Raw genomic sequence first — 15,775 nt, forward strand, 5'->3', positions numbered from 1 at the left:
TTTAGGGGAATTATCAATAAATGAATGGTGAAACTCTGGCAAAGTAGAACCGAGCGTAGCTCGGGTGGCAAGGCCCGGTGGTTGGGACCTTGCCGGCTAGAGATCAAGCCCTCGTGGCTGCGATTTTCTGGTCTCTCATCGGGGTTCGCCGTTCGCCCCTATAAATAACTATGTTGCCTCTCGCGCGTGGAGCCACAAAAAGAATGCGACGTGCCTCGTCGTCTACGGATCCTTGGATGGACCCGGTGATCTCACAAAGGACGCGATCCACTGATCTAAGTATAGTTGTAGGTTTGTTTGTGTACGCGTGGTGTGAGTGTGTGGTGTGCATGTGTAGGGTTGTGTTAGTCTGTACATGAGCAGATACTGTAGCTGTACCCAGACGGGAGACGTCAAAAAAAAAAAAACTCTGGCAAAGTAAAATCCCAATGAAAATGTGTATGTTGATGTTGATACAAGGTAAGCTGCAAACAGGGGTTAAATCTGAAGAAGAAAAAGCGAAAAGGCAATAGAAATTGTTGCAAGTCACCTATATGCCTAGCATTTTTTCTAACCTTGCTCGACCCGGACTCGTCTCGCCCGGCGCCTGGACTCGTCTCGCCCGGCGCTCGCGGCCGATCTCCATCCGCTCGCCGCGCCGCAACCCGAGAGGAGACTGCGCTCGGTCGAGCACCACCTGGGGCCCTGCGTCTTCGCGACCATCTTCGGCACGGCGTCCGCCCTCTGCAGCTCCGGTGTCCCTGCGACCGTCGCTGCTGTCCTACTTCGCCACTCGCCACTTTGGCCGGCGACGAGCACCACCAGGACACTAGGTATTCCCTCCCCTTGGTCCTCCTTTCCTGCTGTGCGAAGCCGTGCGCCCAAACCTTAACCTAATTCATAGGTAAAACCGTGCGCCCAAACCCTAACATACTATTTGTAATCGGATCTGAATGTAATTACAGGTGTCCGCCCCTGATGAACAGGCCCAACACTCGCCACAAGAACAAGAGGCCGCGGTCCGATGAATCCAATAGCCCGTCCGCGGCTGTTTTCAAGTATGCATGGCGTTAATTTCTTTGTCAGATACGGGCGGTTTGGAAAGTGGGTCACATTGTTTATGTTACTCGCTTTTTTGGGGCTACCAATTTCGCAGGAAGATACACTCCTCCGATGGCGATATCTCAAAGAGCGATATCCGCCAGCTTTACATGGTGTGGAAACTGCCTTGCCATGGCTGCCATGGGAATACCAAGGACTCTCCAAATTGTTTCTGTGGGTTGATTCCTGCTGCCAATGGGATTCGCAAAACCGGCCTCTGGCAGAAAATGCAGGAAATTATTCGCGCTCTTGGCTCTAATCCATCCAGGGACCTCCGTGATTCCACTGATACGCCTGCTGGATTGACTAACCTGGGTGCAACCTGTTATGCAAATAGCATACTTCAGTGCCTTTACATGAATATATCCTTCCGCACAGGAATTTTCTCTTTAGAGCTGGAAGTTTTGAAGAAGCATCCTGTCCTGGATCAGTTGTCACGGTTGTTTGCACAGCTACACTCTAGCAAAATGGCTTTCATTGATTCAGCACCTTTTATTAAAGCGCTAGAATTAGACAATGGTGTCCAGCAGGACAGCCATGAATTTCTCACCTTGTTCCTGTCTCTGCTCGAGCAATCGTTAAGTCACTCTAAGGTTCCTGGAGCTAGAACAATTGTGCAACATCTGTTTTGTGGCCGTGTATCACACGTGACAAGGTACGGGATATGCACTTGAAGTAACTCTGTTTCTCCGTAGCAGTTCTAGGTTTGTGATTTTTGAATGATAGAAAATTAAGCTATAAGATGTTATAAGATCTTTATTAGCGAGATTTCTTATAATTAGGTTTGTAATGCTAACATTTGGTCAACTGTCCAGTCCTCAATCTTTCTGTAAAGTTCTGCCAATACAATGCTCGAGATGCTTTTTCCATGAATCCAAATTCACCTTCACGCCTTAGCATGCCATATGGTTAACTTGTCTGATAACAATTGAGTCTGACGTTAATTCTTCTGAACTAGACTCCTACTTTGCTGTATCTGGTGCTTTGAGAAGCATGCTGAGGTAGACTTTGAAGACTCTGTGGTTACACTGATAAGTCATATACTTGGTTAAAAGGGATTAGGTAGATGCCATGTACCTGCATTATCACTGGTTAGTTCGTGTGTATTCTCATTCATAGCCTATCCACATCAACGTGATGATGTTCATTTCATGGTGCTGATGTTGAAAGAATTCAATACTTATATACTATTCTTACTGCACTGTTGAATTGTCGAAATGGGTCAAGCAAAATGATCAGCAGTCTCATTTATGCTATGTGCTGCATTATATCTGTGTGCTCAATGTTGACTACGCTTTTGCTCGTTGCTTCCATACTGCTGAATTTGATAAGTTACGGTGTCATTTTTGGGGAACTGATGTTTAACCATCAATCCTTCAGGTGCTCATCATGTGGAAAGGATTCTGCAGCATCTTCAAAAATGGAAGACTTTTACGAGCTGGAGTTGAATATTAAAGGTTTAAATAATTTAGAAGAAAGTCTGGATGACTACTTTAGTAAAGAAGCACTGGATGGGGAGAACCAATACTTTTGTGAGTCATGTCAGAAAAGGGTAGATGCCACTCGCTGCATAAAACTTCGATCACTTCCTCCGGTTGTCAACTTTCAGCTGAAGCGTTATGTATTCCTCCCGAAGGTAATATACCTTGATGCAAAGCTCATCCAGAGTTTTGTTGTAATATGTTCCTTCCACATTTATGTACTCGTGCATTCTTCTCCTTTTCCTTTGTAAAGAATTTTTTCTAACTTTTCTCATTGCCAGACAACAACAAAGAAAAAGATTTCTTCAACGTTCAGTTTCCCAAGACAGCTCGATTTGGGAAAACGGTTGTCAAACCCTTCATCTAGTTGTACTTATGACCTGGCTGCTATTTTAATTCACAAGGGTACTGGTGCTAATAGTGGACACTATGTGGCACACATAAAAGATGAAAGCAATGGGCAGTGGTGGGAGTTTGATGATGAGACTGTATCCAAACTTGGTCTGCACCCGTTTGGCGAAAAACCTGGAAAGGCGTCAAATAAAGTTGATCATAAGGTCCAAGGTATCTCCACAGCAGGTTCTCTCACAGATAATAATAACAATGGTCACCAGGAGGCAGCTCCCACTTCTACCAAGGTGGAGATGTTTTCATCTACAGATGCTTATATGCTGATGTACAAATGTACCACTAAGGATGACAATGCCACAGAAAACAATAAAATTGTGGAAATAAATAATGATTCACTTCCACAGCATCTTCTTGATGAAATTAATGAACTAAATGCATCATATCTGAAATCGTGTGAGGAATACCAAAGCAAGAAGGACAGTCATTTGACATATGTAAACGAGAGGCGTCAAGAAGTAAAATCTGTTCTGACAGAAGCACCTGCTGATCCAGAGGATGATTCATATTTTTGGATCTCAACAGACTGGCTTCGTCAGTGGGCAGATAACATTACTCCCCCCTCGTAAGTTTATTCCTGCAGAGAACTGCTCCGTCTTTTTGAAGGTTAATATTCTCATAATGATGCAGTATATATTAAAATGGTGTGTCTCAGTACTTTAGAAGCATTTATCATAGGGCCAGCTCATCTACTAAATGAAAATAAAATTAGTATTTAACAGGCGATATTGTTATTTGTATAATTGTATTACAAACAAAAGTACCTGAACTTTTATCTGACTTCGGCTTCCATCGTGGTTAATTGATGGAGGTCTTGCGACTACACCACCCATCTCTTAAGTCTGTATTCAATCTCTTGGTCATGTAATGCATCATAAGGTAGCCCGTTTCTTTGGATATGTTTGTTCATGCTTGGAAAGGTCGTGTTCGGTCATGCTTAGTCGTGTGTTGTAGCTAGGGTTGTGGTTGGTCACATGTTAGGGCTGTGCAGGCTCATGGTTTGTTGTGGTTGTTAAGGTTGTGTCCTAGTCGCTGTAAGCCTATAACAACTTTTTTATTCTTAAGCCGGTGTATCGAGAAAAAAAAATTTCTCTGATTGTGTCTAATATTATTTAGCACATCTTATTTTTTCATATTTTCCGTGGCTATATCGAATGGGCTAGTTGCCAACTTTGTTCCGGCTACATTTCTTTTCTCTTAATTAGTCAATTTGGATAAGGTTGTTTTAATATGAGATACATCTTGACCACCTTTTTCTGTGTTGTGATAGGATTATGAATCTTTTTGTCAGTACTGAAGGGCCTTTAGTTGCATCTTAGTATGTTTGGGCATTTATCTAATCTTGGGGGCATTTCCCGTAAGAGCAGTTAATGGCTTAACATGCCTATTGAACTAATAGGAACAAGTAATCTTAAACAAACTATTTCTAATGACCAAGTTCATATTTTCTTTTACAAAACATTAATTGTCAACTTAACATGTCTATAGAACTAAGGGTTTGTTTGTTGTGACGAAATTTGCCTTGCCAAAATTTGGCCAGGCCTGACAAATTTGGTGTGTAGTCTGTTCCAATGGTTGCCAAAATTTTGGCAAGCTCCCTTTTCACCATTCAACACATTTTCTTGCCAGCTTGCCAAAACTTTGCAAGCAAAACCATGATCAAGGTTTTGGCTTGCCAAAATTTGGTTGGGCAAATGTTGGAGCAAATCAAACAAGCTAAGAACACTAGTAGTCATAAAGTAATCAATGATCAAGTCAAGAATGAAATGATAATCTAATATTATTTTGTCTCTATAATCCATTTTGGCATGAGCATCCTTAGTTTGCATGGCAATGTTTGTGATATTGAATGCTTATGGGTCAGTGCTTTCTCATGGGGCCAATAATGCTAATCCCTCGTTTTGTAAATGCAGCAACACGACAGCTCTTCGGCTGTCACAATAGTTGGCATAGAAATAGTTTTTTTTAATATATTTTGCATGACACTGCAATATTAATTGCAATTATGCGGCAACTCGTTGGCCTTTTGATGTTCCTTGCTGAATTGAAATGTCATCTTTTTACAGTTGTTTTTCCCCCTGCAGTTCCATTGATAATGGCCCAATTCAATGCGAACATGGAAAGGTTCCAGCATCTAAAGTCACATCAATGAAGCGACTATCATCTGTAGCTTGGGAAAAACTATATTTGAAGGTAAGAAACCCAACCTCTTGGTTTGCACTTCATTGAATTTTGTCTTACATTGCTTAAGTTCAATGATTTTCTTTAATTCTGGAGCATGTTGTAGTAGTGTAGTTTTAACATATAATGTTTTGTACTTATTTTCTAATGCCTGTGCCATAATATTGATGAATATTTGCCTTTGGTTTTTATGGAAAAATTGAAGTATGGAGGGGGACCGACATTGAGCAGTGATGATTTTTGTATGGAGTGTCTTAAAGATGGGGCGAAAAATGCAGTATCTGCTGATGTCTACCGTGAACGAAAAGCATCATTAAAAAACCTTGCAGAAGCAGCACTTTCTGGTAATTGTCCAGATGGTCCTTACTTTATCTCAAAGACATGGTACGCAAAATGCATCCTTCTCTTGATTTCTGATCTTTGTTCTATGTGTAAGATGATATTTTTGGTGCACTTAGGACTGCCCTCATATACTGCCTGCCTTTATGTGAACTGTGCATCTTATAGTCTGCTGATTCTCTTTTGTGGCAACGTACTATAGACTAGTGTCTCAATCATAGTTGTAAATTCCATTCTGATTTGACTTTTGGAATGGAACATCTTGGTACCGGCCTATGCTGGTGCATACATAGTTTGAAGTCATAATCATGCTTCAGATACATGAATTTAGGTCCAAAATAGCACATAGTTCAGCTTGTAGGTTGATCTTATCACAGTGTTGGGCTGGCTGAATTAGGAACGAGGCTTCAGTTTGGACTGGTACCGAAATTCATAGAATGCCAAATGATCAGTATTGACTGGTATTGAGGCCATAATGGAATGAAGGCTCTTCTATGCCGGTTTGGGTACTGGTATGAGAGACATACCGGCCATTCAGGCCGGTACCAGAATGGGATTGATATATTTTGTGTCAACTGTCATTGTCAATACTAGATTCATATTCATGATCTTACTCTCTGGCTCCATGTTTATATTTTATATCTTAGAGGCTATTTCTCAATGCTGATCATCGTTTTATGCAAATGTAATTATTGTTATTATCTATATTGCTACATTATGTTATGTTTTTCTTGATTCAATTTTTACACCTTAGCCAGTTGTAGTCTTTATGTTTCCTTTACGGTTGTCATTTCTTCAACTTTGTGCAAAACAAATTTCACTCTGAATCACCCCTCTTGTGTGCATTCATGCTGCAGTAACACTGATCTTTTTGCTGTTTACTCCTAGGTTGACTCATTGGCTGCGGAGGAAAAATTCTGATATCCCTTCGGATGCGGATAATGGACCAACAAGTGCTTTAAGATGTTGCCATGGGGATCTTCTTCCGGAGGATGCTCCAGGAGCAAAGCGAGTATCCATACCAGAGAACCTCTGGTTATTTCTCTATGAAACAATGAACGAGAAGAAGGCTGATGATATTGTGACTTTTCCATCAGATTGTCAACCATGTGAAATTTGCAGTCAGGAATTGTCTGATGTTGCTTCTGTGGAGGGTAATCTTAGGTAATATAAAGTCAGAAAATCAGTCCTAGATATTGGATTATTCTTTGAAGTATTTATATGCCTAATATGCATTTTCTTATACATGGTGTATGACTTCCAGAGCAGTAAAAGTAAAGCAACGACAGAAACATGAAAAGTTGGCATCTGGGAAAAGCTTTACACTTCATCCTGGTCAAAAATATTTTTTGGTTCCTTCATCATGGTTGTCAGAATGGAGAGCTTATATTACAGCCACCGGGAAAAATATTTCTTCGTTACCAGAACCTCATACTTTGGAAGTTGTTGTCAGTTCACTTATATGTGAAAAGGTAAACTAGTGTGTCACATGCTGATATGTGTCCGGTTTTGTAAACCTATATGGTAATAAAACAGTGGAACTCAAATATTTGAATTTGAGAGTTTAGGCGAGTGAGCCTTTCTGTCGAGAACAAATGGTAACCCCATAGAATTTCAAAGATGCCCTTGTCAGAACTTCTATACCCAAGTCATTGTCAGAACTTCTATACCCAAGTCATGAGGTTATCTTTAGTAATGTTTGTAATCTACTTCTGAATAGATAATAACTTGCTAGAGAGCAGGGTTGTAATAAAACCTGAATTCTGGCAAAGTACAGTTTTGCATATAACAACATGTATTGTATTTTTATTCTTAGTAGTGTCTTATACTTCATCAATTCGTTTAGTCAAACCCAAACAAAGACTCCTGTGTCATCTGTATTGTGAGTATAATGCATACAAATTTTACATTGGTTATTGTGTATTTTTGTCTTGATTAGACATTTGTGTTTCTGTTGATTGTGATCGGCTGTAGTATTTTGTTTATTAATTCTAGTTGGGTGTATAAAGTGCTTTCTTGTTGAACATGAGGATTGATAATTTTCAGCATTCAAGATTGCTGCAAAGGCCTTTGGATCTTGTCTGTAAGCGTGGGAGCATCACTCAGAAAATGTCAACTGTAAGTCCGTGGTCTTTACAAATTTTCCTTACTAATGCTTGGCTGCAGCTTTAAAAAATATAGAGGAGCGGGGCGGGGGGAGGGGAGTGGTGGGGTGTTGTTAAATAAAGTGATGTTTTAAATCATGCTTGCTCCATCTTTAAGCGGTGGAAACCAAGTATGTATACTGCCACCTCTGAAACACTGCCAATGCACACAGTGACAAAAGTGTAGTATAATTAGGGGGTGCAAATGCAACCCCTGCCCTCTACCCACCAAAAAATGGAAAAACAGTGATTTTGACTACAATTCTATCATATATGCACCCTTTATGACACAAGTCTATGCACCCATAAGGCAGGTGCACTCCCTTTCAATTTGCTGTAGCTTCGCCACTGAATGCACACAAAAGGCATATTAGTTCCTGTTTGGATGCAAGGTATTTTTATAGTATCAGGGATTACTTGGTTTCATTAGAGTACATGTTGCAGAAAATCCACTCCCACCCTCTTTTTTTTTCTAAAAAAATGAAGCCACGTCTCTCTTGTGCTTCCATCTGATCTCCAATATTCGTTCAGCTGGAAGCCTGGAATGATAGTGATACGGACGTATGCCCATTCTTGTGATAATTTACTAATTAGCTTTGGATGAGATCTTGATATTTTTATGATGTCCTGATAGTATGTCCATACATATATATCAAACAAAAGTATCTTGATATTTTATCATTATTTTGTTTCAAATATTTTATCATTGGTTATCAAGCCAGGCCTTCCACACATAACTATCATGGTTTTTGAGGCGTCGCCTAGTCGTCGCCTAGGCATACCCCAGGCGCCGCAGGACGCCACAGCGGTTTAGTTACGCCATATCGCCTAGGTGTCGCCTAGAAGGCGCCTAAGCGTCCAGGCGTACCCCCAGCGCCACGGGACGCCACAACGCCTCAAAAACCATGATAACTATCATTCAATTTTATTTGGAAAAAACATGGCTAAAGTGAAATAGTTAGACAAACACTGAATAGTAATGGACCTAGCAGAATTTTTTTGATATGGCATCATGAACTTACATACTGTGACTACCAAATACATCGTTGCTTTCACAATACTGCAAAATACTGTGGTACTCTCAACTGTGGAATTTTATGCATGGTGTTTTAAAACCTGTAGTTTTCAAAAACCTTTACATCCAAACAGGCCCTTCGGTATGAAATGTAGGTTCTTGCTGTAAGATTAGGAATGAGGAATAGTAGATTGATTATAGGAGATATGGTGTTACACATATATAGGCAAGGATGGCTGAGGATTTATAGCAACAGAACCAATCAACGGAGATCCTTGCCTAATGGAGATTCAATCTATCTATCCTAGACATATAGGCACTAGGCCCAAATAGGGACATGCAGGCCCAACATGGGGCTGCCACACCCTCTGTCTAACACTTGCTGTCTTGAATTATGCTTTTACTTCTTTCTACTGTTCTTGCATCGTCGAGCAGCCTCCTTGTCACTTTTTCCTTTTGTTTTTGCATTGTCTAAGGGGGTGTTTGGTAGCTTTGCCAACCTCACCTTGCCTTGCTCTTCTTGCCGCGCCTTACCTCACCTGGCAAGGAGAGGCGAAGCTCAAAATGCCCCTCTGTTACCCTTTAGTCCTTTCCTTGATGCGCTCTTGCATGCTTTCCTTGCCAGATGCTGAGCCTGAGCATCTTGCTTGCCTTCGTCAAGGCTGGCCTCTCCAGTCTCCATATGCTTCTCCGTTAATTCTCATCGCTTCCCTCTCCATCCGTGGTTGAGCCCAAGCTATAACGGTTTCCTTTTTCAAGGCCGGCCGCTAGCAGCGAGCTCACTTCTTTAGTGACAAAGAGCCCAATTCTTACCAGAGGGCGTTGATTTGGGCTTTGAGAAGCTTGATTCGTTGCGGAGGAGCATCTATTTGGGTGGCAAGGACTCAATTCGGCGGATGCTATGTTTGGAAGAGGAGCTCCATCGTGCGCAAGCATATCTTTTGCCCATGTGGGATAGTTGATTTAGCTCTCCGGCATGGGCATGGATATCCTTGCTCACCCGTGCGAGTTTGCTGGGTGAAGCAAGCTTTTAGTGTGCTATCAAACACATAAGCTTTGCCTGGTGAGGCAAAAGTGCTGGACAAAGCTACCAAACACGCCCTAACTGCCTAGTCAATTTGGGTTTTTTGTTTGCTACTACAGTTGCCATGGAGGACAAAAACAAATAATTAGAATATCTCAAGTTAATCATCTTCTTTTGTTTTCAGACTGTTGGGTTAACAGTAATCCCAGAGTATGATTGGAAATTATTCTCTGAGGAGTGGAGTGCCAGACCTGAAAAAGGTATATCTGCTGAAATTGCTTTCAGCAAGAGCTCTCAAGAAAAATTGCATGGACCATCTGAAGCAACGCCAATTGTGGATGGAGATCGAGGCAAGTCCCTTGATGACACAAATGATGATTTGGGAGCCAGAGAACCCTATATCAGAACTGACCCTGAGGTAAACTAGCTCTTCTAGATGTATCACTGAATTCTAGTATTATTGGTTCCCATGGTTGAGGCCTGAGAAAATGTTGTTAGGAAGGCCTTGTAGGAGTGGTATCATATGTATGATGCACGAACTTGTATATGTTGCTAGCTAAAGTAAGAATTTAATTGTCAGTACTATCATGCCCATACAATCCAGAACAATAGATATCTTCTTTGTTAGAATAGTATTAATGTATCTTGTATCATGTAAGTTAAGGCATGTCCGGATCCATTAGTGCTAAGAATTTGGCAGATGATAGAGAATAGGTGCTAATTATTGCTACATAATTATTAGCAAAGGGGCTGTTTGGATCAACATGCTAATAGGTAGTTGGGTAATTGGTTGGAATATCTGGGAATGGCTAATGTCTCTCCTCCCCTCCCTCCTGGCGCCTCACCTCCCCACAGCCAGCCGCCGGTGTCCACCATGGACCCGGCAGACACCACCAAGGCCATGCTCTCTGCAGGGCCGACCACCCTTCCCTCCTTGCAGGTGTCGTCCGCTTCATCCCTATCACCTCTTGCTCGCCCGTTCAAACCTGCTTGTTGATCTAGGCTGGAGTGCTGGAGCGATGACGGCCCCTCCTCTCCCGTCGACTTCGAGGAGGCTAGTCCTGTGTTGCCACCCTCCTACCTTGATGTGCTGCTCTCCTCTGCTTCTCCTGCTACGGGCGCAGGGTCTCCTGGGAGCAGGACACCCTCGCTGGATGCGGTAGTTCCGCCTGCTGTGGTGCCTCAACATCCGCAGCGCCGCCGCAGATCAGTGGTCCTCGGTTTCGTCTGCTCCATGGCTGGTACACGGTAGGTCGTCGTCAGACCTGTGTGGCTGATGTTCGTTGTTCTGCGCATGGTTCTTGATGTCGCCTGCCAATTTAAGAAACAAATGTTTCAACTGCTTCTCTACCTCACACCCAGCATTAGAGTGTTGGCGTTGTGCATGCTGCTTCCGCTGCTGGCGTCTGGGCCATCGTGCATCTAGTTGCCCCACCCAATTAGAAGCACGCACTCCGCGGGCCAGGTCGAAGACGTCAGTTTGGCGCCGCATCTCCCAATCCCTGGCCAACACGTTGATGGTGCCTCGTGCAGCTTCAGCTGTTGGTAGGGTGTCGGTCTGGTGTTGCATATCTGCCTCACCTGCCGTGTCTCCGGCTGCTACCCAGGCCATGGATGGAGAGGAGGGCCACTGGCAGCGTCGACGTCCTCATTGCCGGTGCAAGGCAAGGCAATTCTGGTTCTTCTGAGGACTGGTGGAACAGAGCTGATGAGATCGTCGATGGACAATTGTAACGAGGCATCAACTCATTCATTATCCTAGGGGCTTGGACACTGGAAACATAGGAACCAAATGTGTCTTCGATAGCTTTGCTGCCAACATGGCTACAGCCTTGCTTCTTGCCGAGGAGGCCCAACTTTGGGCAATGCGTGGAGCGCGTGGTATCTCTTTCTTGTCAGACCTCGTTCCTAGTGTCTAGGTCATTCCAGGTTGTGGATATTTGTAACAAAAGGGCGTGTATGTAATTTTGTGATCCTTTGGGTGTGTGGGTTCTTTGGCTACGTGCTTCTTCAAATGATGTACTTTTGATGAAACTGGGATCTTTAACTGTGCTTCTTCAAAAAGGTCCTGTAGTAGTTTCTTCCAAGTTCAGACAGACTTCTCAATGATCTAATGCTTGCAGGCACTGAAATGATTTACATGTAATGAGTATATTACTTTCCATGTTTCTCCCCGTTTCAGCTCTATTGATGAATTTTGTATGCTAGGTTTGTGAAGAATGTATTGGAGAAAGAGAGAGCTGTGCATTGGTGGAGAAACTTAATTATCAGAATGAAGACATCCATGTTTATTTTGTCCGTGGGAAAGAAGCACCAAAGTCTATTAAAGAAGCATGTAGTAAAGCTGTTGTTGTAGCAGATCGTCGGACTTCAAAGCGTTCCCGGAGAACAAGCTCTGGAAACTCAATCAGTTTGAAAGTCTCTGGTTCTACATCCATCTATCAGTTGAAACTCATGATATGGGAATCTTTAGGGGTATGCACACTAAATCTAATTCTGTGATCACAGTTCCTAATCTGTACCCCTGTTTCAAAGGTGTCACCTAGGCGTCCAGGCGTACCCAACCGGCCAGGTCACCTTGGGGAACAGTGGCGCCTTGTCACACCCAGCTCTCGCCTGGATGCCTAGTTGCCTCTGAAACCATGATCTGTACTATATTTGTTTCCTTCTCCATATCTCAAAAGGGACTTGCATACATTTTTGCCTTTTCATCTAGCAATGGGATGTGCTTTCTTGTTTTCTATTTTTATTCATGCATGTTTTTTTCAACTGCTCCAAATTATTCAAATAGCCTACCTGTGCTCGTTACATTTAGATTGTTAAGGAGAACCAGAAACTTCACAAAGGCTCTGTTGAGATTGAAGATGACCTTGCTACTCTTGCTGATAAGGGTGTTTTTCCTGGGGATATTCTTTGGGTCAGAGACTCTGAAATCTATGAGAATCGTGACATAGCAGGTAAATAATAACAAAAAATGATGTGGCAAACCTTTTTTCCTAAAAAAAGAGGAGGATGCTAATGGTTTTAAGCGTTTCCCGCTTATATGTTTCAGATGAAATTTCAGAACAGAAGGCTGATATGCTACAGGTTGAGGAAGGGTTTCGAGGAACTCTGTTGACATCAGGTGTCTCTGTTCAGCTTTGTCAGGACATAACATTTAGTGAATGAGTTCCGCATATCTACCGACTTGCTGATTGAGCTTGCTAGGAGGTGATGGTGACTTGCTTATTCTTTGTTTTTATTTTATTACTACATATTGTTGCATTGTCAATGAAGATATGCAATATGCATTGTCAAAAATTAGCAGCTATTTCAATCCCGTATCATCTAGTACATATATTATTCACGTTCCAAACTATGCTCCATGGATGAAATCATTTTAGGAAACAACCGAGTTGAGATGTCAATTACTCACCACTGACTGCACTGCTACTCATTTCAATACCCCGTCTCACCGATTTGCATCTTTTGACACTAATAACACATGGTCTGTTGTGATGCAGACAGCTGAATTATGGTGATTCTGGCAATCGCCCAGGTGGAAATTTTTGTCAACCCCTTCTCCCCATGCTCTCTCTCAAGTCTCAAGTGATTGGCTGTTTAGGAGTAAAATGGATGGTGCTCCTCCCGTAGTTCAGTCTTCCCTGATGACTAGCAGGAAGTTGGCTGTTTCCGGCTGTGTGCTGCTACCCTGCATGCGTAGTATTTTGTTCTGGTTTGGTTGCGAGGGCTTCGAGTGACTTGCCCTGTACGGCTGTGCCAGATTGCATGGCTATGCAGAGGTTTGTTGAGAGGCTGGAGGAGCCTTGAACTAATGCTGAGTTGATGTGTTTTCACCTTAGATGATGATATGTATGGACGTATGGTAGGAGTGTGTGTCCACCACCTCACTGCTTGGGCCTCGTTGCATGCGTTGGCCTGTTGAGCAGGCCAAAAGCAATCGAAAAAAAGAGGAAAGGGGTGTTCTATTTATAAAAGGGATCAAACCTAGAGTAAATTCAAACCATATTTGAATTCTGCCCATACACTAGCGCTCGATTAAAACAATGCATCAGCATGAAATGCTACAAGCAATTTTTTTTGACACCTTATGGTTGATTTATTTGATTTACGAAACAATGTTTACCTAAGCTAAAATTCCAAATCTATCTATTATAAAAATTGGCCAAAAAAATTAGAAATTTGAGAACATCGTTGATTTAATTGCACTTGAACTCACATCTCAAAATAAAAAATGGGTGTGAAAAAATAAAAAACAAATTTGGTGTGACAGGGGAAGGTGCGGCCACGTGTAGTTTGGCTTTGGGGAAATGAGGCTGGAGCGCTAGGCAAGGGCCCGCGAGTTCTTGGGGGAAAACGAGGACGGAGGGCTAGCCTCTCGGCAAGGGTTTGCCACGGAAGGAGACGTCGCCTCAGCTTTGCCGAGCGCGCTCTAGCTTTGACGAGCGAGAGCTGCGGCTCTAGGTAGGAGAGGGGAATGGAGGTGGTCGTCTGGCTGAGGTGTTGTGGTGCCAGCTCGGAAGGGGAGCTATAGCATCACGGGGCTTGGCCTAAGTTTTTTTAATGAGAAATAAAATCCAACACTCGAGTGTTAGAACAATCGATTTTTCTCTTCTCTTCATCTCCCTCTCTTCTTCTCAACTCCGTCAGGCTTAGAAGGGAGTGGCCGAGGGGGGAGTTAGGCTGGCCATGCGATCAGGACGGTGGGGTTTCGACGGCATAGGAGGCGCCCAGGCCAGGACGGGGTGGGGGCACTCATGGCCACGGTAGCGGCGGGAGGGGGGAAGGAGAAGATGGAGGCCGCCGTGGGCAGTATGGTCTCGTCGGAGCTCCCGTCGCAACGGGGTGGTGGGCGTCAGTGGTGCGTCAGGAGGAGGGAGAAGGTACGGAGAGAAAAAACAGGGTGTTGGAAGAATCTAAAATACACGAGTGTTGTATAGAGATATCCTTTTTTTTATAGCCCAAGATTCTAGGATTTGGATGATGGTCGGGACATCGGCGTTCGTGCTTGGCTCAAGGAGGGTTGCCTGGCTCAAGAGGATTAGCCTTCTAGGAGCTTTCGTAGGGTGTTTCCTGCATCGAAGGGGTGTAACCGTGTAAGGTAGGGTGCGCTTGTGACGGACGGTCGTGGCCTCACAGAGCATCATGGAGCATGGTGCTAGACTGCTAGGTGAGTATATTGCACCACATGTCGCCGTCGTAGTGGGAGGTTGTGATAAGAGAAGGCTGGAATAGAAAAAATCGATAATGCTACACAAATCATCTATCCTTATTCCTTTCGCTTCCTCATCCCCTGTCGTGGCGCCTTGCGGCTGCCCTGTCCTAGACATGGATGTGCACTTCCCCATCCGTCGCCACTCGCTCGTGCCCCGTCGCCCGCGCTGGTGCTCGCTCCGTCGGTCGCCCGCGCCGCCCGCCCGGCCGACCCAAGCCTGGTGCTGGTGGCGGTGGTGCTCGCGCGCGCCGCTGGTGCTGGTTGCTAGTGGTGCTCGCACGCCGTCACTCGCCACCGACTTGTACCCTGACCGCCAGAATTGACCAGCACAGGCGCTTCCCCTCCCCTATGTTGCAAATATATGTTTGTTTTAGATGTTTTAGAGGTATATGTTTCAGTTGTTTCATATGGATGTTGCAAAAGTAGATCAGGGGATGTTGCACATGTTGCATATGTTGCAAGTGTTTCAGAGACATGTTGCGAGCGTTGTTTAAAATGTTTCGTATATTTCCAGACGTATGTTGCAATAGTTTCAAACTGGCCCATGAACTCCAATAGGCAAACTGGTCGCATGTTTGACCGGAGGGCTTACTTCCATTAGGATCCTACAGACAATCCACCAAAGAACTTAAAGCATTGATTGCTGGGCTTAATGACTAGGTTGGCTTGACGGGACCTTTAGGGCACATCCATGATCCTTGGTGAGGTTCTTTAATAAGCGACCCATGGTTGTTGGAGCCGTCCCAAAAGGTTTTTCCTTTTACGAAGAGACAACGGTCCTTGTTGATTGTTCCGACAAGGCGACAAGTCATCTTAACTGTATCCATCACTTAGATCATGTCTTGCTCTGAGGCTTGGTTTCTCGTAGCTCAGATTTGCAGATTGATG

At 43.6% G+C, this 15,775-nt stretch overlaps 1 protein-coding gene across 2 annotated transcripts; it reads left to right on the forward strand.

The window, feature by feature from the left end:
• The first annotated feature begins 530 nt into the window (after positions 1-530).
• Positions 531-13,710, forward strand: LOC136504206 (ubiquitin carboxyl-terminal hydrolase 26-like). Of its 2 annotated transcripts, none has more exons than XM_066499055.1 (15): positions 531-812; positions 945-1,037; positions 1,136-1,735; positions 2,461-2,716; positions 2,843-3,534; positions 5,036-5,162; positions 5,356-5,534; positions 6,378-6,653; positions 6,754-6,961; positions 7,536-7,607; positions 9,857-10,090; positions 11,881-12,147; positions 12,488-12,629; positions 12,725-12,882; positions 13,176-13,710. In XM_066499055.1, exons 2-14 carry the CDS (start codon positions 958-960, stop codon positions 12,838-12,840), a joined length of 3,249 nt encoding a protein of 1,082 aa, XP_066355152.1. In that variant the 5' UTR covers positions 531-812; positions 945-957; the 3' UTR covers positions 12,841-12,882; positions 13,176-13,710. The 2 variants fall into 2 exon arrangements, with proteins under 2 accessions (XP_066355152.1, XP_066355153.1); XM_066499056.1 differs by having other exon boundaries at positions 5,054-5,162.
• The last annotated feature ends 2,065 nt before the right edge of the window (positions 13,711-15,775 follow it).

Source organism: Miscanthus floridulus, chromosome 14 (genome assembly GCF_019320115.1).
Source record: "Miscanthus floridulus cultivar M001 chromosome 14, ASM1932011v1, whole genome shotgun sequence".
Classification (NCBI taxonomy): domain Eukaryota; kingdom Viridiplantae; phylum Streptophyta; class Magnoliopsida; order Poales; family Poaceae; genus Miscanthus; species Miscanthus floridulus.

Bases quoted from the DNA above. Each gene is read 5' to 3' on its own strand.
- LOC136504206 (XM_066499055.1), top strand. From the start codon at position 958: ATGAACAGGCCCAACACTCGCCACAAGAACAAGAGGCCGCGGTCCGAT. The intron at 6,962-7,535 runs GTAAACTAGTGT...GATAATTTTCAG, and splicing joins GTTCACTTATATGTGAAAAG to CATTCAAGATTGCTGCAAAG. The intron at 10,091-11,880 runs GTAAACTAGCTC...TTTGTATGCTAG, and splicing joins ATATCAGAACTGACCCTGAG to GTTTGTGAAGAATGTATTGG.